This window comes from Leucoraja erinacea, chromosome 9, assembly GCF_028641065.1.
Source record: "Leucoraja erinacea ecotype New England chromosome 9, Leri_hhj_1, whole genome shotgun sequence".
NCBI lineage: Eukaryota > Metazoa > Chordata > Chondrichthyes > Rajiformes > Rajidae > Leucoraja > Leucoraja erinaceus.
Genome location: NC_073385.1, coordinates 65,594,983 through 65,619,463, shown reverse-complemented (window position 1 = coordinate 65,619,463; position 24,481 = coordinate 65,594,983). Strand labels below are relative to the sequence as shown.

Genomic DNA, 24,481 nt, shown 5'->3' with positions numbered 1-24,481 from the left:
GACCCCCGAATGATTCTGGGATGATTCCTGGCCAGGTCGCAGAGTGATCCAGGGGATTGAGTGTACATGCAAACACACCAGGGGGCAGTTGGGCTGCGCGGCAGAAGGGAACATTACTCCCTACCTCGGCAGCAGACCCTGACATACACGCCCGCACCGGAATTCAGGACTAGGACATCACCTTTTGGACTAGAGGTCATAGCCTCAGAATTATAGACAATAGGTGCAGGAGGAGGCCATTCGGCCCTTCGAGCCAGCACCGGCATTCAATGTGATCATGGCTGATCATCCCCAATCCTGCCTTCTCCCCATATCCCCTGACTCCGCTATTTTTAAGAGCCCTATCTAGCTCTCTCTTGAAAGTATCCAAAGAACCTGCCTCCACCGCCCTCTGAGGCAGAGAATTCCGCACTCACCACTCTCTGTGAGAAAAAGTGTTCCCTCGTCTCCGTTCTAAATGGCTTACTCCTTATTCTTAAACTGTGGCCCCTGGTTCTGGACTCCCCCAACATCGGGAACATGTTTCCTGCCTCTAGCGTGTCCAAGCCCTGAACAATCTTATATGTTTCAATGAGATTCCCTCTCATCCTTCTAAACTCCAGAGTGTACAAGCCCAGCTGCTCCATTCTCTCAGCATATGACAGTCCCGCCATCCCGGGAATTAACCTTGTAAACCTACGCTGCACTCCCTCAATAGCAAGAATGTCCTTCCTCAAATTAGGAGACCAAAACTGCCAGGTGTGGTCTCACTAGGGTTCCTTTAAGAAGGAGATGAGGAGGAATTTCTTCGGTCAGAAGGTAGTGAATCTGTGGAACTCGTTGCCACTGAAGGCTGTGGAGGTCAAGTCAGTGGATATATTTAAGGCAGAGATAGATAGATTCTTGATTAATGCAGGTGTCAGGGGTTATGGGGAGAAGGCAGGAGAATGTGGTTAGGAGGGAGAGATAGATCAGCCATGATTGAATGGCGGGGTAGACTTGATGGGCTGAATGGCCTAATTCTGCTCCTATCACGTGATCTTATGAAGAGGGAAGGTGCCGAGCTCGGCTCCAGGTCGGCCTCGGAAACCGCAGAGGATGGTGTGGATAGGAAAACTGGGATTTTGCAATCCGCCCTCAAGGTCGGCAGCTGGAGCATAAAGACTGAAGATGGCCGGGCAAGGGGAGAGGGACACCGGTTCACTGGATGTCCCAGACACAGGCTATGACTGCAATGGGCCTTTATGGTCAACAACAACTTGGGCCTGGTACATGGCGCCAAAACCTGGAGACTTGTATATGGCCTCAATGGGCTATTTCTACACGCTTTGTGCTTAGGGATTGTATTTGGTTTATGGTAACAGTAAGCACAAATAATTTCACTATACCTTGGTACATGTGGCAGCAAAGAACTATTAAACCGGTCCTCGAGTAACTGGGCGGATGGGGACAAGCGCGTTCCTTCTCTCTCTCTCTCTCTCTCGCTCTCTCACAATCGAGGATTGAGGGGGGATCTTATAGAAACTTACACAATTCTTAAGGGGTTGGACAGACTAGATGCAGGGAGATTATTCCCGATGTTGGGGAAGTCCAGAACAAGGGGCCACAGTTTAAGGATAAGGGGGAAATCTTTTAGGACTGAGATGAGAAAAACATTTTTCACACAGAGAGTGGTGAATCTCTGGAATTCTCTGCCACAGAAGGTAGTTGAGGCCACAGTTCATTGGCTATATTTAAGAGGGAGTTAGATGTGGCTAAAGGGATCAGGGGGTATGGAGAGAAGGCAGGTACGGGATACTGAGTTGGATGATCAGCCATGATCATATTGAATGGCGGTGCAGGCTCGAAGGGCCGAATGGCCTACTCCTGCACCTATTGTCTATGTTCCTATGAGATGTGTAGGAAGGGACTGCAGATGCTGGTTTAAACCGAAGATAGACATAAAAAGCTGGAGTAACTCAGCGGGACAGGCAGCATCTCTGGAGAGAAGGTGTGGGTGACGTTTCGGGTCGAGATGAAGGGTCTCGACTCCCATTCCTTCTCTCCAGACATGCTGCCTGGTCCCGCTGAGTTTACTCCAGCATATTGTGCCTGGCTGCAGAACAATCGCTGCCGCTTTCGCAAAGGGCGGTGTCGTTCCTCGGGAGGTGTTAAGCGCAGGAAGAGCCCGTCCGGAACACTTGGCAAGGTTTCGATTTTCTCACCAAGGTCCAGTACAAGTTTCCCACGCCAGAAATAAACCAGAGGAAGTGGATTGTGCTGGAGTGGCTGCCGGGCCGGTGGACCGGGGGAATTCTCACAGCCCGGCTGCTGCTGCACCTGCACCTGCACAACTCACCGCCCGCGGCTCACAAACTAATGTACCCTTGCAACTCATTCACAACCTGCACCTTACTGACAAGCCCTCCCTGGACTTACTGGGGATCAGCTGGCTGGGGGGAGAATTCCAAGCTTCGATGATGAGGGAGAAAGTTCCCTGTGAAACAGAAGAGGGAGAGAGTTAGTTAGAGACGCTGCCGTGTGTCCCCCACACGCCCACCCTCCCCGTCCTCACAGCGCCAGTGCCGTGCGGTCGCGGGTTGGAGCAAGCATCTACTCGCTTCTCCCTTGTCGGGATATTCCCCTGCTGAGTCGGCCTCAGTAACTGTCTAAACCAGCAGTAACCCGAACCGTGTTTGCCGCTCTGTCTCATTCTATTGTTCATTCCTGCCCACTATTGTGTGTATTTCTGTGTGTGTCTGTGTGACTGTGTGTGTGTGTGATAGTGTGTGTGTGATAGTGTGCGTGTGTGATAGTGTGTGTGTGTGTGTGTGTGTGTGTGTGTGTGTGTGTGTGTGTGTGTGTGTGTGTGTGTGTGTGTGTGTGTGTGTGTGTGTGTGTGTGTGTGTGTGTGTGTGTGTGTGTGTGTGTGAGTGTGTGTGTGTGTGAGTGTGTGTGAGTGTGTGTGTGTGTGTGTGAGTGTGTGTGTGTGTGTGTGAGTGTGTGTGTGTGTGTGTGATAGTGTGTGTGTGTGTGTGTGTGTGTGTGTGTGTGAGAGTGTGTGTGATAGTGTGTGTGTGTGATAGTGTGTGTGTATGACTGTGTGTGTGATAGTGTGTGTGTGTGTGATAGTGTGTGTGTGTGATAGTGTGTGTGTGTGACGTGTGTGTGTGTGTGTGTGTGTGTGTGTGTGTGTGTGTGTGTGATAGTGTGTTTGTGTGTGTGTGTGTGTGTGTGTGTGTGTGTGTGTGTGTGTGTGTGTGTGTGTGTGTGTGTGTGTGTGTGTGTGTGTGTGTGTGTGTGTGTGTGTGTGTGTGTGTGTGTGTGTGTGATAGTGTGTGTGTGTGACAGTGTTTGTCTGCGGGCAATTCCCCGTATCCACGCCTACATACTCGGGGTGTTTCTGCTTGTGTGCACGTGTGTCTGTGATTGAATGTGTACAGTATACGTGTGTGTGTGAGTGTGGGAAGGAACTGCAGATGCTGGTTTACACCGAAGGTGCACACAAAATGCTGGAGTGAGTCAGCGGGTCAGGCAGCATCTGTGGAGAAGTGGGTGTCTATATGGCTGTGTTTGTGAATATGTGTGTGTACACGAGTATCTGTGCATTTATGCATGTCTGTCTATGTGGGTGTAAGTGCATGTGTGTACAAAGGTGTCTACATCTATGAACGTGTGTGTGCGTGCGCCGGTGTAGTGTAACTATGTACGTCTCCATGAATGGATATGTGTATGTGAGTGTACAGATGTGTGATGTATTTTAAGTTGTAGGTCACAGTTTAAGGATATGGGGGAAGTATTTTAGGACCGAGATGAGAAAAACATTTTTCACACAGAGAGTGGTGAATCTCTGGAACTCTCTGCCACGGAAGGTAGTTGAGGCCAGTTCATTGGCTATATTTAAGAGGGAGTTAGATGTGGCCCTTGTGGATAAAGGGATCAGGGGATATGGAGAGAAGGCAGGTACAGGATACTGAGTTGGATGATCAGCCATGATCATATTGAATGGCGGTGCAGGCTCGAAGGGCCGAATGGCCTACTCATACACCTATTTTCTATGTTTCTATTTGCATGTATGTATGTGCACATGTGTATAGAGCTGTGTATATATAGACGTATATGTATATGTACAGGTGTGTGTACAGAGGTGCGAGCGTACAGGTGTGTGTATAGGGGTGTATGTGTGTGTATTTGCACCTTTTAGAAGGGGTCGAGGTAAAACGGAAACCTCTGTTTCTGTGTAGGAGTTGGTTTAAATCGAAGATAGACACAAAAAGCTGGAGTAACACAGCGGGTCAGGCAGCATCTGTGGAGCCCCTGCTTCTGACAGTTCCCAGGCTACCGTCTGTCCATCCTCACTGTCCCCCCTCTCTCTGCCCCCTACCCTGCCCTGCCCTGCTCTCTCTCTCTCCCCGCCCTGCCCCGTGTACACGATGCCGCCTCTGTAGCCGGCGCGGCCGCTCACCGGCCACTTGAAGGTGAAGTTGAGCCTGAGCGGACTGTGTGTGCTCGCCACTCTGAAGGAGCCGCTGCCCATCAGCGGGGAGAGGAGTGTGCCGTAGGTACACGTCCCCGGAGACACCAGCACTTGGAAATGCTTCAGGCACACGCGGAAGAACGTGCGGCAGTCGGGCACACAGTGGCCACCGGACGCCAGCGAGCTCTCGCCGTTGACGAACTGGAGAATCCTCAGCTCGAATGTACCGCTGCCCCAAGCCTTGAAGAGATACAAAGTCAGTGGCAGGATACATGGGGGGGGGGGGGGGGGCAGATAGGGGGGGGGGGGTGGGGGGGAGAAAGAGAGAGGGAGAGAGGGAGAGAAGGGAGAGAGGAGGAGCAGGAGAGGAAGAGAGAGAGAGACAAAGAGAGAAAGAGAGGGAGAGAGAGAGAAAACTCAATAGAGAGAGATAGTGAGAGACCGAGAGAGAAAGAGAGAGAAAATAGAGAGACAGAGACGAGAGGGAGAGAGAGGGAGAGGGGGAGAGAGAAGGGGACAGAGAGAGGGAGCAGGGTGTGGAAGAGAAGGGGCAGAGAGAGGGAGCAGGGGGGGAGAAAGGGTGGGGGAGAGGAGAGATGGTAGGGGGTGGGGGGTGAAGGGGGGGTGGGCAGAGGGTGGGGTAGAGAAGGGAGAGAGAGGGCAAGGAGGCAGAAGGGAGAGAGACAGGGGGGAGGAGGGGAGGGGGAGAGGGCAGAGAGGGTGGGGAATTTACCTGGCCAAGCAGTAATATGAAGAGTGCGGCGCGGACACTGCATGAAGCTGCCATCACTCCTGCAAACACTCGCTGATTTCCCCGTCTAATCCCAAGGGCACAAACCCCGTCTTGATAACAGCGGCCAGTCCAAAGAGTCAGCGCCGAGGCAACAACTCCTGCAGTAACGCGCTCGGCAGGTGGGCGATCCGCAAACCAGTCCGGCTCCCGTTAGATCCCAGCGCCTCTCGGCTGCTGCTGCTGCTGCTGCTGCTGTTGCTGCCCGTGTGTGTGTGTGTGTCTGTGTGTGTGTGTGTGCAAGTCTTTCCCAAGCTGTCGCCTCTGCCACACTCCCAACCCGCTGCACGGTCAGTGAGCCGAGGCTGCCTTTAATATACACGCTCTGTCACTCTGCCCGCCACTCACAGACATGAGGCTAACACCGCCTCCTGCCTACAATGTTACTCACGCCCTCATACACAGCAGTGAAGGCGACACCTGCCCTTCTCATGGGCTGTTCCTGCCGTCATTCACACACACGAGCGCCGTCCCACTTCTCCGAGGTTATCCTACATGCCTTCAGGGTGTGAAGAAGGGTCTCCAGAGATGCTGCCTGTCCCGCTGAGTTACTCCAGCATTTTCTGTCTATAATCTTCTTGGTTCTTGGTTACTTGGCCCTCCAAAATATTCCAACGGGAATTTAAACTGGAGGTGGTGAAGGGAGGGATTAAGCCAGAAGAGTCAAGAGAGTCAAGAGTCAATTCAAGAGAGTCAATTTAATTGTCATTTGGACCCCTGGAGGTCCAAACGAAATGCCGTTTCTGCAGCCATACATTACACACACATAGACCCCAGACACAACATAATTACATTTAACATAAACATCCATCACATAGCTGTGATGGAAGGCCAAATAAACTTCTCTCTCCACTGCACTCTCCCCCCCCCCCATGTCAGAGTCAGTCATAGCCCCCGGCTGGCGATGGCGATTGTCCCGCGGCCATTAAAGCCACGCCGGGTGGTGCGAGGTCGATGAAAGGGTTATTGGGAAGAAAGAGCTACTTTAAATGTAGTTGCATCTGGTTGGGTAACTATAGTTGGGTGGAGATTATTCCATGCTTTAATTGTGCGGGGGAAGAACGAATTGCTGTACACATCTGTCTTTGTAGCTGGGATCACAAATTGCATCGAATGCCCTCGTCTGCTCCTAATTGGTTTGGGTTTGGTGTAGGTCTTGTAGTCTATGTCGAGCTGGCCATTTAACGTTTTGTAAAAACAGGTTGTCAAATGGTGAGTTTCACGTCTATCTTGGAGAGGGTTCCTGTCCCAGAGAATTCAGAAGTTTGGTGACACTCGCTTCTCTCTCATAGGTGTTAGTAACAAATCGAGCTGCCTGTCTTTGGACACGTTCGATGGAAGACATGTTTTTATTTGTTAAACCAGGTTAAAATCGGGTTAAACCTGCATCTGCAGTTCCTTCCAACACATGCTACCTGACCCACTGAGTTATTCCAGCATTTTGTGTCTATCTTCCTTGTCCTCAGGGGGATTGAGACAGGATCGCATGCTTCTTCTTGCGAATGAAACTTAAATAAACCAAAGGAATAGTTAGATCTCGAGCCGGGTGTTGAGCAGCCAGGTTATTGTCTCTGTTGGCGTCAATGTCTGCCAGGCCCTGACACAGCTCCATTTGGTGGGTGGTAGAGCGGGCACCCAGAGATGACATGGTTGGCTGTGTGTTGTTCTGCTCCATATTCACAGGCTGGGCTCCCCATCTCCACACGCTGGCGTTGAAACGCCCAACTCCAGGACGAATGGAGTTCCCATGGATTGGCCAGGACATCCATCACAAGATGTGACATCTCCTTCCCCTCTCACACTTCTAATCGTGTGTGTGGACTCGATAAGAAGATCTCTTTATGATGGCTATCCTCTCTACACTGAAGACAGACACAAAATGCTGGAGTAACTCAGCGGGACAGGCAGCATCTCTGGAGAGAAGGAATGGGTGACGGTTCAGGTCGAGACCCTTATTCAGACCAAAGGGTCTTGACCTGAAACGTCACCCACACCTCCTTTACAGAGATGCTGCCTGCCCCGCTGAGTTACTCCAGCATTCTGTGTCTGTCTTCAGTGCAAACCAGCATCTTATTTACATTTTCGTGCAGGGTAACTAGAGTCCATTAATAACAATGACTTCTGCTGTGGGAATGAACTGCGTTCGAGACCCTTCGTCAGTGAGTGTCTGACCCTCAGTCTGAAGAAGGGTCTCGACCCGAAACATCACCCATTCCTTCTCTCCATTGATGCTGCCTGTCCCGCTGAGTTACTCCAGCATTTGGTCCCTATTGTCAATGACTTCTGCAGGTTTAGTTACTGTCTTGCAAGCAATTGGTGTTGTTTTGACAGATGTATAGTCTTTTTCTCCGTGGATTATCACTTCTCCATGGACTATCACCTTGTCGTGGTGGAGAAGCTTGTGTGGTCCTGAGATCCTGAGAGCGATGCCGTCTGGAGCTATGCTCCTGGTAGGGCCACCCATGGCGGTAAGGTCGAGGGGGAGGTCTCTGACAAAGAGCAATCCAACCAAGACCTCAACGGTGGAACAGGCGGAGGATGATGGCTGACCTTCACAACGGCTGGGAAGGCGGATGAAGGCTGCAGCAGAAAAGGGTCTCCGGTCGTCTTGGACTCCATGCCACTGGATCCTGACCCAGATCTGTCAAGGACCCCACGTGGGGTGGCTGTCTGTGCACCAGTCTCCCCACGTTAAACAAAGTCACGCACTGGCAACCTCCAACCCTGGAGACAGCCATGGTCAGCCATGACTGAAGGGGGTCTAAGAAGAAGTCTTTGTCTGAAATACATCTCCACGATCCTTTTTTGTTGACTTTACTGCTTAAACACCAGATCCCACACACAAATTTAATTGCTCGTAGACTTTCAAGCTCGGAGACATCAAACCAATGAACGATAATGCTTCAAATTGCTAACTTCCCACAGATTCTGTCTCTGAATTCTAGTTATCCCCAAAGCCTCTTCTTCCCAATTCCCACAAGCAGGCACAGATTCTAGCACTCACCCACACACTAGAGGAAATTCCCAATGGGGAATGAATCTACCCACTCGCATCATTTTGGGATGCGGGAGGAATTCCGAGCTCCAGAGCTGGCCACCGGGAAAACTGGTACAAACTTTAACACAGACAGTCCCCGAGGCTGGGATCAAACCCGGGTCCCTGTAGACCTGATATCCTGGTTGGTTACCTTTCCCAGACTAACACCGTCTCTCTCCGAGTTGTCCGTATGGCTCCATGCACACTCCTGTTCCGGCCCTCATCATTGCCAGCACCTCCGCACTGACTCTGTCCCTCAATCTGCCCTCCAGAGTCAGGTCACCTCCCCTCGCACTCTGTCTGTCAGCTCACACTGTCTGCCCCCTCCCCTTTATCCCCCCCACCCCCACCACCCTCTTCCCCTACATTGACCCCACAGTTTAATGGGATCTCCTCTCCAACTTCTAAACTCCAGTGAATTCAGGCCCAGAGGCCCAGATGACCCGACCGCTCTTTCTATGATCACCCACCACCCATCCCAGGAACCAGTCTGGTGACCCCATGGCACCCTGTACCCTCTCCACGGCCCTCTGTTCTCCTGCAACCGCATAAGATGCAACACCTGTCCCTATACCTCCCCCCTCGGCCCCGTTAAGTGGGTGAGATACGATACGATACGATATTACTTTATTGGCAGAGCAAGTCTGAAATTTGTTTTTGCATTCAGCCATACAATAAAATAAAGAACATAACACACAATAGAGTCCAACATAAAACATCCCCAACACAGCAGAATCAAAAAGTTTCCCACTGTGAGGGAAGGCACCAAAGTCAGTCATCCTCCTCTGATGTTCCTGATGTTCACCCGTGAACGAGGCCTCCGGAGCCCTCCGCAGTCGCTGCCACGGGGGGCCCGCAGCTCACGCCCGCTCGCCAGGATGATGGAACTCCGATGTCGGAACGGAAGGCCAACATCAGCGGCTTGGAACTCCGAATCAGCCGCTTCCCACCAGAGAGGAAGAGACTACAAAAAGTAGTAAACACTGCCCAGTCCATCATCGGCTCTGACCTCCCGTCCATCGAGGGGATCTATCGCAGTCGCTGCCTCAAAAAGGCTGGCAGCATTATCAAGGTCCCACACCATCCTGGCCACACACTCATCTCCCCGCTACCTTCAGGTAGAAGGTACAGGCCTGAAGACTGCAACAACCAGGTTCAGGAATAGCTACTTCCCCACAGCCATCAGGCTATTAAACCTGGCTCGGACAAAACTGTGAACATTAATAACCCATTGTCTATTATTTGCACTTTATCAGTTTATTTATTCATGTGTTCTGTAGTAAATGCCTACTATGTTCTGATGTGCAGAAGCAAAGCAAGAATTTCATTGTCCTATCAAGGACACATGACAATAAACTCACTTGAACTTGAAGTGGAGTCTTTGACCACCCTATAACAGGAAGGATTTGAGTGCTTCGGAGAGGGTGCAATACTGGTTTACCAGAATGCTGCCTGGATTAGAGGCTGTTAGCTATGAGGACAGGTTGCACAAACTTGGATAGTTTTCTCTGGACCTTCAGGGAGGCCTGATAGGAGTAAATATGAGAAGCTTAGATGGGGTAGACATTCAGAACCTTTTTCTCGTGGTGGAAATGTCAAAGACCAGGTGGCAGAGGTTTAAGGTGGGAGAGGCAGAGTTTAAAGGAGATATGTGGGGGCAAGTTTTGTTCATTAAGACTGGTGGGTGTTTGGTTGGTGTGATGGTGGACGCAGATACAATAGTGGTGCTTAAGGGACACGTGGACTTGCAGGGAATGGAGGGATATCGATCATGTGCAGGTAGAGGAGATTAGTTTCATGTTCAGCACAGACTATAGACAATAGACAATAGGTGCAGGAGGAGGCCATTCGGCCCTTTGAGCCAGCACCGCCATTCATTGTGATCATGGCTGATCGTCCCCAATCATTAACCCGTGCCTGCCTTCTCCCCATATCCCTTGATTCCACTAGCCCCTAGAGCTCTTAAATCCATCCAGTGATTTGGCCTCCACTGCCCTCTGTGGCAGGGAATTCCACAGAGGGCAGTGGAGGCCAAATCTTCCTTATGCCCCTGTCCCACTTGGGAAACCTGAACGGAACCCTCTGGAGACTTTGTGCCCCGCCCAAGGTTTCCGTGTGGTTCCTGGAGGTTTTTGTCAGTCTCCCTACCTGCTTCCACTACCTGCAACCTCCGGCAACCACCTGCCACCTCCGGGAACCACCTGCAACCTCCGGGAACCACCTGCAACCTCCGGGAACCACCTGCAACCTCCGGGAACCACACAGAAACCTTGGGTGGGTCTCCAGAGGTTTCCGTTCAGGTTTCCTAAGTGGGACAGGGGCATTAGAAGATTGAGGAGATTCACGATATTGAGAATACTGTCATCATACTTTAAAAAAATATCCCACTTCCAGTACTTTTTTTTCCTGCAATCCATCTGCTCCAATCACCTGGAGCAAGTTCCTGTCGGATACAGATGCAGAGTATTGGTTTAATACCTCACCTGCATCATCCGACGCCATTCTTTCCTTTGACCTTGAGCAGTCCCACCTTCTCCCTGCAACCCTCTTGCTTTCAATGTCTGTACAAGAATAGCTTGAAGGTGAGAGGGACAAGATGAAAGGAGATGTGCGTAGCAAGTATTTTTACACAGAGGGTAGTGAGTGCCTGGAGCACGTGGTGATTGAGACATGTATGATAGTGGCATTTAAGATACTTTTCAATAAGCATATGGATATGCAGGATAGAGGGATATGGGTTATGGTACAGGTGGATAAGAGCTGGTCTTGGCATCATGTTAGGCACCGACATAAGGGGCCGAAGGGCCTGTTCCTGTGCTGTACTGTTCTATGTTCAATATTCTATAATCTCATCAGGGATTCACATCATCCTGGCTACACCCCTATCTCTCTGTTAAGGACCTGTCCCACTTGGACGACCTAATTCACGAGTTTAGAAGAACCTAGACTAGTTGAAAAAAATGTCAAGGCCGTGTTGACTCGCCAAAGTAAAAGACCTCCTATGACCTCCTACGACTATGTCTACGACCTCCTTGACCTCAGTCTTCCACGCCTAAGACCAACTACGACTAGCTACAAGTGGAAAATGATCACATGATAAAATGATGTCATGTTTGCATTTGACTGTGCTGCTGCTAGTAAGAATTTCATTGTTCTATCTGGGACACTCTCGACTCTTGACTCGTGAGGACTATTGTGTTTGAGGCCAGTTGAGATGCAGCTAGTAAGAATGCCATTGTTCTATCTGAGACACTCTCGACTCTTGACTCATGAGTGCTATTGTGTTTGAGGTCAGTTGAGATGCAGCTAGTAAGAATTTCACTGTCCCGTTGCAGGTACTTACGGTAATTAAAAACTCTTGCTCTCAAATATATTTCTGCAACTTTCCTCAATCTCCCAAACTCCTTGTAGTAAAGGCTTAGGTTACTCGTTTTCGCCCCAGAAGGCCATCTACGAGGGTCTCGACCAGGGCAGTCTTAACAGCATTATAGACCCCCGGGCAAAGCAGTGCGCTGGGGGCCCTACACCTCCAGTTTATTTATGTCGAATCAAATATATGCCATCATGCACTTGCGATGTTCTTCTCCGTTTTGATGTTCTCCAATTTGATGTTTTCATGTTCGACAATAACATTCTACAATACATACATTAGCATGGGGCCCCTATGCTCGTGGGGCCCTGAGCCACTGCCCAGCATGCTCATGCGTTAAGATGGCCCTGGTCTCGACCCCAAACCTCACCCTTTCCTTCTCTCCAGAGATGCTGCCTGTCCTGCTGAGTTACTCCAGCATTTTGTGTCTATCTTGGATGTAAACCCACATCTGTAGTTCCTTCATACACGCTTCATTGCTCCCTTGTCCTCTCCTAAGTACAGAGACCAAACCTACTCCACACCCCTGTCTTTGTAACAGTTGGACTCTGAACCCGACTTGCAGTATAAAAGAACACATCATTTATCTTCTGAGTTGGGTGTGAATTTTGGGTAGGATTTGCTAGGATCCTGCTGTAGTAGTGAAGGAGACTGAGTGGACAATGGGATGTATGAGGGCAGCCTTGAACTATCAGGTCAGAACTAAAAAGACCAGTTTGAAACATCACGCCTGGTGTGAGGGGGCTGGTGTGCGAGGGGCTGGTGTGCAAGGGGCTGGTGTGCAAGGGGCTGGTGTGCAAGGGGCTGGTGTGCAAGGGGCTGGTGTGCGAGGGGCTGGTGTGCAAGGGGCTGGTGGTGTGCGAGGGGCTGGTGTGTGAGGGGCTGGGGCAAGGGGTGAGTGGGGCTGGTGTGCAGGGGCTGTGGTGTGGGGCAGGGGCTGGTGTGAGGGGGGCTGGTGTGCAAGGGGCTGGTGTGCAAGGGGCTGGTGTGCAAGGGGGGGCTGGTGTGCAAGGGGCTGGTGTGCAAGGGGCTGGTGTGTGAGGGGGCTGGTGTGCGAGGAGCTGGTGTGCAAGGGGCTGGTGTGCAAGGGGCTGGTGTGCGAGGGGCTGGTGTGCGTGGGGCTGGTGTGCGAGGGGCTGTGTGAGTGGGGCTGGTGTGCAAGGGGGGCTGGTGTGCGAGGGGCTGGTGTGTGTGGTGTGAGGGCTGGGTGGCTGGTGTGCGAGGGGCTGGTGTGTGAGTGGGGCTGGTGTGCGAGGGGGCTGGTGTGAGGGGCTGGTGTGCGTGGGGCTGGTGTGTGCAAGGGGCTGGTGTGCAAGGGGCTGGTGTGTGTGAGTGAGTGGGGCTGGTGTGCAAGGGGCTGGTGTGCGAGGGGGGCTGGTGTGTGTGGGGCTGGTGTGCGAGGGGCTGGTGTGCGAGGGGCTGGTGGTGTGTGCGAGGGGGCTGGGGCTGGTGTGCAAGGGGCTGGTGTGCGGTGGGGGCTGGTGTGCAAGGGGCTGGTGTGAGTGGGGCTGGTGTGCAACGAGCTTGTGTGCAAGGGGCTGGTGTGCGAGGGGCTGGTGTGAGTGGGGCTGGTGTGCAAGGGGCTGGTGTGCAGGGGGCTGGTGTGCAAGGGGCAAGGGGTGGTGTGAGTGGGGCTGGTGTGAGTGGGGCTGGTGTGAGTGGGGCTGGTGTGAGAGGGGCTGGTGTGAGTGGGGCTGGTGTGAGAGGGCTGGTGTGCAAGGGGCTGGTGTGCTGGTGTGAGTGGGGCTGGTGTGAGTGGGGCTGGTGTGCGAGGGGCTGGTGTGCAAGGGGCTGGTGTGCAAGGGGCTGGTGTGTGAATATTCCGGTCAGCATCTGGTTCTGGGTGATCTATGTGGCAGGAATCACAGGGTTGTATCTGTAACTGTGAAAGTCACACAGATGTCTGATATAACATTAATCCCAGTTCAAATTATTGAGCAAAATATCACAAGGACCCAGCTCCCAAAAATATCTCACTGACCTCTCATGTATCCTGTTTGCTATAGAAAATTCTTGGACATATTTTAAATTGAATTAGCTTCCCTCTTCTGTCTGTGTTACTTTCTCATGGAAAATACTTTAGCAACAGACATCCCCTTCCTGACCTGGTTTCGCTTGGTGTCTGTCGGAATGAACACGTACGATCGGATGTGTGTACAAGCTCACAAGCTCACAAGTAATAGTAGAATTAGGCCATTCGGCCCATCCAGTCCACTCCGCCATTCAATCATGGCTGATCTCTGCCTCCCAATCCCATTTTCCTGCCTTCTCCCCATAACCCTCGACACCCGTTCTAATCAAGAATTTGTCTATCTCTGCCTTAAAAATATCCACTGACTTGGCCTCCACAGCCCTGTGTGGCAATGAGTTCCACAGATTAACTACCCTCTGACTAAAGAAGTTCCTCCTCACCTCCTTTCTAAAAGAGCGCCCTTAAAATTCTGAAGCTATGACCTCTGGTTCTAGACTCTCCCACCAGTGGAAACATCCTTTCCACATCCACTCTATCTATGCCTTTCATTATTCTGTAAGTTTCGATGAGGTCCCCCCTCAACCTTCTAAACTCCAGCGAGTACAGGCCCAGTGCTGTCAAACGCTCATCATATTTTAACCCACTCATTCCTGGGATCATTCTTGTAAACCTCCTCTGGACCCTCTCCAGAGCCGGCACATCCTTCCTTAGATATGGGGCCCAAATTTGCGCACAGTATAATAATAATAATAATAATAATAATTTTATTTATAGAGCACTTTAAAAACAAACATAGCTGCAACAAAGTGCTGTACATCGCTAATCATTGACAAAAAAGTTAATACACACCAAAAATAACAATCAAAAGAAATAGTAGGAAAAGACATGTAAAATAAAGAAACATCAAAAACACCACAAACAGAAACAAAGCCTCAGGCATGTGAAGTATGTGGTGTAAAGTGTGCATATGTGGAGTGCATCTACATGCGTGTGTGCTTGCGTGTGCACATACTTGGGTGCCTGACCATGTATGTGTGTGTTATTTAAGTAAACCTTCCTTTTAACGGACCTCTTCATAATGGATGTTGGTCATGGTGGATGGACCTGCCAATGGCTGCCTCATGGCACCTCCCCGGCTACTTGTTGCCCTGGCTACCCACATGCCCAATCCCAGCCCGACTTGCTGCCACCACCACCAGCTCATGCAGCTTCCTGACCCACTTCCAGTCCGTGCCAGCCGCCAACACCTCCACTGCCGACCCTCACCAGCACTCGGACCGCCCGCGGGCCGCGGACATCGTCTCCGCCAGTCCTCGCCTCCCTCCCAGGGACATCAGCTCGCCGGGACGAACTGCAGGCCCAGTCCAGTCCTGGACTCAGAGTCTGAAGCAGGGACTCCACCTAAAACATCACCTATTGCAAGATCCCCAGAGATGCTGCCTGACCTGCTGACTCTGTGCCCTTTCGTGCATCAACCAACAGCTGAGTTGTTTGTTTCCACGACTTACACAATAATAATAGACCAAAATGCTGGAGAAACTCAGCGGGACAGGCAGCATCTATGGAGAGAAGGAATAGGTGACGTTTCGGCTCGAGATCCTTCTTCAGAATGATGTGTGGGGGGGGGGGAATGGGGCGGGAAGAAGAAAGGAAGAGGCAGAGACAGTGGGCTGTGGGAGAGCTGCGATGGGGAGGGGAAGGAGGGAGAAAGCAGGGACTATCTGAAATTGGAGAAGTCAATGTTCATACCGCTGGGGTGTAAACTACCCAAGCAAAATATGAGGTTGCTGCTCCTCCGGTTTGCAGTGGGACTTACTCTGGCCATGGAGGAGGCCCAGGACAGAAAGGTCGGATTTGGAATGGGAGGGGGAGTTGAAGTGCTGAGCCACAGGGAGATCAGGTTGGTTATTGCGGACCGAGCGGAGGTGTTGGGCAAAGCGATCGCCAAGCCTGTGCTTGGTCTCACCGATGTAGAGCAGCTGACATCTAGAGTAGCGGATGCAATAGATGAGGTTGGAGGAGGTGCAGGTGAACCTCTGCCGCACCTGGAACGACGGCTTGGGTCCTTGAATGGAGTTGAGGGGGGAGGTAAAGTGACAAGTGCAGCATTTCCTGCGGTTGCAAGAGAAAGTAATGACAAAACACAATGATAATAGTGTCGTTAGCGGACAATCTGTTACAGTGAGAGAGTCTAGGACCAGAGGTCATAAAAGGATGTTTCTTTAAGAAGGAGATGTGTGGAATTCTTTGCCACATAAGGCTGTGGAGGCAAAGTCAGTGGATATATTTAAGGCAGCGATAGATAGATTCTTGATCAGTACAGGGGCCATGGGTTATGGGGAGAAGGCAGGAGAATGGGGTTGAGAGGGAGAGATAGATCAGCCATGAGTGAATGGGAGAGTAGAGCTGACTCTCTGTCTGAAGAAGTGTCTCGACCTGAAACGTCACATATTCCTTTTCTCCAGAGATGCTGCCCGACCCGCTGAGTTACTCCAGCATCTTGTGTCTATCGGCGGAGTAGACATGACGGGCCGAATGGCCTAATCCTGCTCCTATCATTTACGGATTTGTGAGCTTATGAACCTCCCTCAGCGGATGCAAATAGTTTTCAGACTTCTTTAACACTGAGATGAAAGCCGTGTGTTTGTCTACAGCTTGCTGCCCCCACCCTGGGAGGTGTGACTGAGGGGGGGAAGGGCAGGGGGCTGCTAACAAGGTGAGCAATGCCTCACAAAGAGGGTGGTGTGAGTGGGGGTAAGGACTGCATGTCGTAATGTTCAATGATTATTGCAAACACAGATATTTTGTAAATACAAATAGATGGTCAACAATCCTGAAATGGAAACAAAATGCTGTTCAGTATGCAGGGTTGGTCTGAACCAGATCACCTAGTGTTGTTAGTAAAGGAAGAAAGCAAAGTCTCTTCCTGTTCATATGTCCCAATGACTGCTGTTCTTCAGTTTAGTTTAGTTGCGAGATGCAGCGCGGAAACAGGCCCTTCGGCCCACCGAGTCTGCACCGACCAGCGATCCCCGCACACTAACACTATCCTACACACACACACACACTGGGGACAATTTACATTTACACCAAGCCAATTAACCTACAAACCTGCCCGTCTTTGGAGTGTGGGGGGAAACTGGAGATCTCGGAGTAAACCGGCGCAGGTCACGGGGAGAACGTACAAACTCCGTACAGACAGCACCCGTAGTCAGGATCGAACCCGGGTCTCCGGAGCTGTTAAGGACCTGTCCCACCAGCATGTGATTGCATGGGTCTAGCGCGACCAAGCATGGTCGCTTGAGGCGTACGGCCTTGTGGGGCCGGTCCCACTTCGATCGCCGGAGGTTTATGGAGTTGTGCGGGGCTGGTGCCGACATCGCGCGGGGCTCCGAAAATCCTGCACTGTCCGAAACGGCTTGAAGGCGTACGCCTAGCGCATGATGACATCACCGCCCGGTGTGCCGTTGCGCGATGATGTCACCGCCTGATTGGTGAGTTTGACGTAAATTACATCACGCGCGAACTTTGCGCGTACTTACCGCGAGCTCCGCTTCCGTTTGGTCGCGCTAGGCGCGTGCAATCGCATGCTGGTGGGACAGGCCCTTAAGGCAGTAGCTCTGCCGCTGCGCCACCGTGACGCCCAGCATACCTCACTCAGTCTATCACCAGCAGATGCGCTCACCCTATTGACTTGGGCCTGTGGTTTCCACGCATCCACATCGGATGAGTGAGTGACGCACAGCAATGATCACGGAGACTGGTGACTTTAAGAGGCAATTCTGCCCATCGCATGCATCCAATCCAACACCATGTCCCCTTGCTGCTGCTGGTGAATAATCTTAGTCCCAACACCCTGCCCTAACCCTAAAGTCGTCCACTTTATCCTTCCCTGTTTATTAAGCTGAAAGGGTAGCAAAAAAGGATATCACAAGGTTACACAAAAAAGCTGGAGAAACTCAGCGGGTACAGCAGCATCTATGGAGCGAAGGAAATAGGCAACGTTTCGGGACGAAACGTTGCCTATTTCCTTCGCTCCATAGATGCTGCTGCACCCGCTGAGTTTCTCCAGCTTTTTTGTGTAACCTTCGATTCTCCAGCATCTGCAGTTCCTTCTTAAACAAGGATATCACAGGGACTGGAGGGCTTGAGTTATGAGGAGACCCTGGATAGGGGGGGGACTGTTTTCCCTGGAGGTTGTCGCTGGTTGAGGGGGAGACCATATAGAGGGTTATAACATCGTGAGGTGCTCAGGTAAGGCGGGCAGTGTCAGCCTTATTCCTTGGGTAGCGGAGCCTAAAACTAGAGGCCACAGGCTTAAGGTGAGAGGGGAAATGGACAAGAGGGTTAACATTCACACACAAAGTGTGGGAGAGTGGTGAGTGTGTGGAATGAGCTGCCTGAGGAGGTGGAAGAAACATGAGGTTGAAGAGTTGAAAATGTATAGAGGTACTGTATATGAATCACACACAGGCAAATGGCACCAGCTCAGATAGACATCTTATTGTTTGTATCAAAAATAACTTATTTAATTACTATCACGATACAAAAACAAACGGTGGTGACGCACCCATCACTACATTACAACATCGCCAACTTATTCCGACATTACATTTCCTTGCAACTTCCCTGCAACTGTGTTACAATCCTTACAAGTATACTTCTTCTGGCGTGCATAGCCTAAAGTTGTAGATCTTATTGAAACATATAAGATTATTAAGGGTTTGGACACACAAGAGTCGAACTGCAACAAGAGTTGATATGTTCCCGATGTTGGGGGGAGTTCAGAACCAGGGGCCACAGTTTAAGAATAAGGAGTAAGCCATTTAGAACGGAGATGAGGAAACACTTTTTCACACAGAGAGCGGTGAGTGTGGAATTCTCTGCATCAGAGGGCGGTGGAGGCCGGTTCTCTGGATCTTTCAAGGGAGAGCTAGATAGGGCTCTTGAAGGTAGTGGAGTCAGAGGATACGGGAGAAGGCAGAAACGGGGTACTGATTGTGGATGATCAGCCATGATCACATTGAGTGGCGGTGCTGTCTTGAAGGGCCGAATGGCCTACTCCCGCACCTATTGACTATTGTCTATTGTCTATCAAGGGTAGACCATCCAGGTCAGGACAGCAACAGTTACTGGGTGGATGGCTTTGATGCCAGCAGGCAAAAGCCTCAGTGGGCAGTCATTCACTATGTGTGGGGTGGGCTGGTCTGGATGTCTGCTGTCGTAAGCAGGGGTGCCTGTCATCCCCCACTCATGCAGGTGATGGGCTGTTCTTGCATGGAGGGTGCGGATTCTGTCCAGGGTTAGCCATTGCTTGCGATGGAGGTGAAAACCCGGTGGTTTCACTGTGGGGCCTGTGATGACCTCTCCGTTGCTGTAGGTGGGCATCTTTCCAGGCTCAGCACCACTCAGTCTTGGGGTCAAAGTCTTCCAGGGATTTAACGGAAGACCAGAAGGGTTTGCGAGACTCCAGGCGCATGTCGGGCAGGTTGTTCAAGTCAGCATGGATGGGAAGGTCAGGGGTAGCCTCCATGGTGCACCAATCTTTCAACATCCTCTCCCTTCTGCGTTTGCTGTGAGGGGCGATATGAGAGAGGGCAGGCAGCCACTGCAAAGTAAATAAGTTTATTGGCCAAGCATTCACATACAAGGAATTTGCCTTGGTGCTCCGCCCACAAGTAACAACATGACATACAGTGACAGTTACGAATGACTCAGAAAACACTAAACATTAATAATAATAAAACATTAATGATAAAACACCATTGATCAAGCATGTGAACCAACAAAATACCGGATCAAAGGGAGGCTACAGATTTTTGGCTGTTGAGTAGAGCAACTACTCGTGGATAAAAACTGTTTTTATGTCTGGCTGTGGCAGCTTTGACAATCCGGAGTCGCCTTCCAGAGGGAAGTGATTCAAAGAGTTTGTGGCCAGGGTGAGAGGGGTCAGAGATGATCTTGCCCGCTCACTTCCTGGCCCTTGCAGTGTACAGTTCATCAATGGAGGGAAGGTTGCAGCCAATAACCTTCTCTGCTGATCGGACGATTCGCTGCAAAGGTGTTGACTCAAGCATCCCTCTGATGCATTGGACAGAGCTAATGACAGTGTCAACTAGTTTGATGTGGCAGCTATTTGCCCAAGCTGTTGAGCAAAACACGGCTGTTGAGTAGACTAGAGCTAAGCTTGCGGTACGGAGGGTGTGTGTGCAATGGATCCCCAGCTGTTGCCTGCAAGTTTCCTGAAAATGTTGACCCCTTGCTTTCAGTTTATCAGCCACCCTCTTCAAGTGTTCACGATAGGTGAGGGTGCGATTCAGGGTGACTCCGAGGTACTTCATTCTTCACCGGCTTACAATAAAAGGACACTCGGAGCTTTGCATTGGCGAGCCGATTGCTGAGGTGAAAGGCAGTGACAGTTGTCTTGGACGGGTTAGCACGAGGTTAGCACGAGGTCACCAGAAGGTGAAGTGCCCAACGTGTACAAACAAAAATACTAAATAACTACTATGCAACTATGTCCCTCTCTAACACCACCCGAGCGTGGTCGTAACCCCGGTAAAGGGGCAAGCATCCGGCTCCGGCCCTCTTCCGCCTGGCGCTGTGACCCGTGGATGGCCAGCTTGGCCAGGCCTAGGAGCAACCCAACCAGGGCATCTTCAGCCCTGCCCAACCCCCCAGATCCTGTCACCAGTCCATCGGTCGCTGACAGCAGAGCCACTCCTCCCCCTACAGGCCCTAGGTGGAGTGGCGGTGCTCCTTGCCCTCCGAACCCTGGCCACAAGGGACTCTCCGCTGGCCCCTCAGATAGATATGTTGGTTGGCGTGGATCTCGTGGACGGTTTGTTTCCGCGGTGTGTAACTCTATGACATAATCACACTTGTGTTGGGCGGGACATGTTGGGGCTGGCACGGTGGCGCAGCGGTAGAGTTGCTGCCTTACAGCGCTGGAGACCCGGGTTCGATCCTGACTATGGGTGCTGTCTGTACGGAGTTTGCACGTTCTCCCCGTGAACTGCATGGGTTTTCTCCGAGATCTCCGGTTTCCTCCCACACTCCAAAGACATACAAGGTTTGTTGGTTAATTGGCTTGGTGTAAATGTAAACTGTTTCCAGCGTGTGTAGGATAGAGTTAGTGTGCGGGGATCGCTGGTCGGTGCAGACCCGTAGGCTGAAGGGCCTGTTTCCGTGCTGTATCTCTAAACTCAACTAAAAGACACATCATGCACATGCCTAACACCAGGCTCTGGAAACTGGCGAACTATTCCGAGACACAAGATACTTCAGATGCTGGGATTTGAAACAGCCAAACAAACTCTTGGAGCAACTCAGTGGGTCAGTTAGTTTAGTTTATTGTCACGTGTACCGAGGTACAGTGAAAAGCTTTTGTTGCGTGCTATCCTGTCAGCGGAAAGACAATACATGATTACAATCGGGCCATTTACTGTACAGATACATGATAAGGGAATAACGTTTAGTGCAAGGTAAAGCCAGCAAAGTCCTATCAAGGATAGTCCGAGGGTCACCAATAAGGTAGATAGTAGTTCAGCACTGCTCTCTGGTTGTGGTAGGATGATTCAGTTGCCTGATAACAGCTGGGAAGAAACTGTCCCTGAATCTGGAGGTGTGCGTTTTCACACTTCTATATCTGTGCCTGATGGGAGAGGGGAGAAGAGGGAGTGGCCGGGGTGTGACTCATCCTTGATTATGCTGCTGGCCTTGCCGAGGCAGCGTGAGGTATAAATGGAGTCAATGGAAGGGAGGTTGGTTTGTGTGTTGGTCTGGGCTGTGTCTGTGGAAGCAGAAGGATAGTCAATGTTCTGCCCCTTCCGAGGACCCTTCCGAACTCAGTCTTGGAGAGGTCTCCAGACATTTTAAAAGCAACATCGTTACTGGGAATGCCTGGTCCATATGGGCCTGTTCATGCTGGAGAAGTAGCATTTGGAATGGATTGAGACCTTGAGTTTGTTCATCAGGTTCACACCAAAGGCTGTCAAATGTGAAAGGACACTGTTCTCAATGTTTTATTATCCAAGGGATGTGGCTTTCACTGGCTGAGCCAATGTTTCATTGCTTATCCCCAGTTGCCCTTGAGAACTGGGAAATTTAATAGGAATCTCAGGGATTCTTTTTCACACAAAGGATAATAGGTGTATGGAATGAGTTGCTGGAGGAGGTAGTTGAGGAAGGTAATATCGCAACGTTTAGATATGTACATGGACAGGGCAGGTTTAGGGGGAATTTGGGCCAAATAAAGGCAGGTGGGAATGTGTAGATGGGACATGTTGGGCAAGTTGGGCCAAAGGGCCTGTTTCTGTGCTGTATCACTCTATGACTCTCCATGAGTGATGATCTCAGCTTCAATCCCTCACTGAGGGTCTCCAACCTCGTGCATCAATGGATCACCACTGTCAGATGCAGGGAGTTGAAGAATCTGGCTCATCACTCTTCAGACTGCTCTCGAGACCTCCAATTGTTTTTGACTCGCTGTGATTCCACTCTCTCCTCCCCAAATTTCTCTGGTATCCGAGCATTCCTCTCGGTCACCGCATTATATAATCTCATGAAGTCTGGACTGGCTCTGTGTCAGAGTGATCCAGCAGCTCCCTCACCCAGCGATCCACTCACAACCCTCCTGACTCTTTCACTTTAGACCCAACTCCCAGGTGAACATTACATTCACTCATGGCAGTGCTCTGGATCAATGATGCACTGGATCAATGATATACTGGATCAATGATGCACTGGATCTATGGGGCACTGGATCAATGGGGCATTGGATCAATGGTGCACTGGATCAATGGTGCACTGGATCTATGAGGCACTGGATCTATGGTGCACTGGATCAATGGTGCACTGGATCTATGAGGCACTGGATCTATGGTGCACTGGATTAATGGTGCACTGGATCAATGGTGCACTGGATCTATGGGGCACTGGATCAATGGTGCACTGGATCAATAATGCACTGGGTCTATGGGGCACTGGATCTATGGGGCACTGGATCAATGGTGCACTGGATCAATGGGGCACTGGATCAATGGTGCACTGGATCAATGGTGCACTGGATCAATGGGGCACTGGATCAATGGTGCACTGGATTGATGGGGCACTGGATCAATGGTGCACTGGATTGATGGGGCACTGGATCAATGGTGCACTGGATCTATGAGGCACTGGATCAATGGTGCACTGGATTGATGGGGCATTGGATCAATGGTGCACTGGATCTATGAGGCACTGGATCTATGGTGCACTGGATTGATGGGGCACTGGATTGATGGGGCATTGGATCAATGGTGCACTGGATCTATGAGGCACTGGATCAATGGTGCACTGGATTGATGGGGCATTGGATCAATGGTGCACTGGATTGATGGGGCACTGGATCAATGATGCACTGGATTGATGGGGCACTGGATCAATGATGCACTGGATTGATGGGGCACTGGATCAATGGTGCACTGGATTGATGGGGCACTGGATCAATGATTCAGACGTGGCTCAAGAGCCCAGAGCCAGAGAGTGTGGAAGGAACTGCAGGTGCTGGTTTAAGCCGAAGATAGACACAAAATGCTGGAGTAAATCAGGCAGCATCTCTGGAGGGAAGAAATGGGTGACTGGTTGGAAGGAATCCATTCCTTCTCTCCAGAGATGCTGCCTGTCCCGCTGAGTTACTCCAACATTTTGTATCTATCCAGAGTGAAGAGTATTTAATTGTCTTATATACCAGCAACGGAACAATGGAATTCCTACTTGCTGCAGCATAAGAGGCACATTAACACAATAATATGCAGATCAATTTATCATAATAAATGTTATTATTATTATAATACAAGAAATGAATATTTATTAACATGTGCCTGATAATACTAGGTAAGCATAATAGCACAAAACTGAAAGGTGGGCCATAGAATGTCATAGTTGTTACTGACGAAGGGTCTCAACCTGAAACATCACCCATTCCTTCTCTCCAGAGATGCTGCCGGTCCTGCTGAGTTACTCCAGCATTTTGTATCTGTCTATAGTTGCTATGGCAGTGGTTAGGGTTTTGTAGTGTTCAAGAACGTGATAGTTCCCGCACACTTTAGGGGAGGGAAGGTGACTCTAGTGTGTAAGGAAGTAGGGAGAGGGAAAACCAATATGACTGACCCCTCAGCCCTACATCAGTGGTAGGGATATGTCATGAAGGATTTAGTGAGGATTGATTGAAAAGGAACTCTGGTTGACTAATCCACTCAGGATCTTGTTGGAGTAGATGAGGGGGAAACCAGTGGATGCAGGGTATCCTTTCGATAATGTCCCACACAAGTTGGTGAAGAAGGTCCAGCAGGTGGAACCTGACTTACTATAATGCCCCTGTCCCACTTAGGAAACCTGAACGGAAACCTCTGGAGACTTTGCGCCCCACCCAAGGTTTCCGTGCGGTTCCCGGAGGTTGCAGGTGATTGCCGGAGGTTGCAAGTAGTGGAAGCAGGTAGGGAGACTGACAAAAACCTCCGGGAACCGCACGGAAACCTTGGGTGGGGCGCAAAGTCTCCAGAGATTTCCGTTCAGGTTTCCTAAGTGGGACAGGGGTATTAGACTCAGTTCCTCCCACACTGTTGAGTGCATTGGGCAGCAAGCTTTGGCCATTCTGTTCGGTCATGTACAACGTCTCCCCCCCTTGATAGGTTTGCGTCCCGGGCTTCCAAATCCTTCTGGAATGTTCGCCTCCATGTGAGTTTTGGTCGGCCTCTTTTCCTTGTTCAGCCAGGGCTGTATAGAGGACTACAGACTAGAAGAGCTTGACTTTCAGCATCTTGGATATCCCGGCACTAGACCATATTGGCTGCATCCGTCTGAAGACTGATGTAGCTTTACCAACTGGAGTAATG

At 50.7% G+C, this 24,481-nt stretch overlaps 2 protein-coding genes across 2 annotated transcripts in view; both read right to left on the bottom strand.

The window, feature by feature from the left end:
- Nucleotides 1-5,518, bottom strand: part of LOC129700507 (delta-like protein 4) — a 34,822-nt gene extending 29,304 nt beyond the window's left edge. Inside the window, exons 1-3 of the mRNA XM_055641066.1 lie at nucleotides 5,169-5,518; nucleotides 4,424-4,675; nucleotides 2,398-2,455 (exon numbers count right to left, since the gene is read on the bottom strand). Of these exons, the coding sequence (XP_055497041.1) occupies nucleotides 2,398-2,455; nucleotides 4,424-4,675; nucleotides 5,169-5,222 (364 nt within the window). The 5' untranslated portion in view covers nucleotides 5,223-5,518. The remainder of the gene's footprint in view (nucleotides 1-2,397; nucleotides 2,456-4,423; nucleotides 4,676-5,168) is intronic.
- A 6,306-nt stretch (nucleotides 5,519-11,824) lies between these two features.
- On the bottom strand, nucleotides 11,825-19,137 carry LOC129700610 (uncharacterized). The gene is made up of 3 exons (XM_055641228.1): nucleotides 19,010-19,137; nucleotides 12,361-13,438; nucleotides 11,825-11,896 (listed from the first exon to the last, which is right to left on the bottom strand). Exons 1-3 carry the CDS (start codon nucleotides 19,135-19,137, stop codon nucleotides 11,825-11,827), a joined length of 1,278 nt encoding a protein of 425 aa, XP_055497203.1.
- Between the last annotated feature and the right edge of the window lie 5,344 nt (nucleotides 19,138-24,481).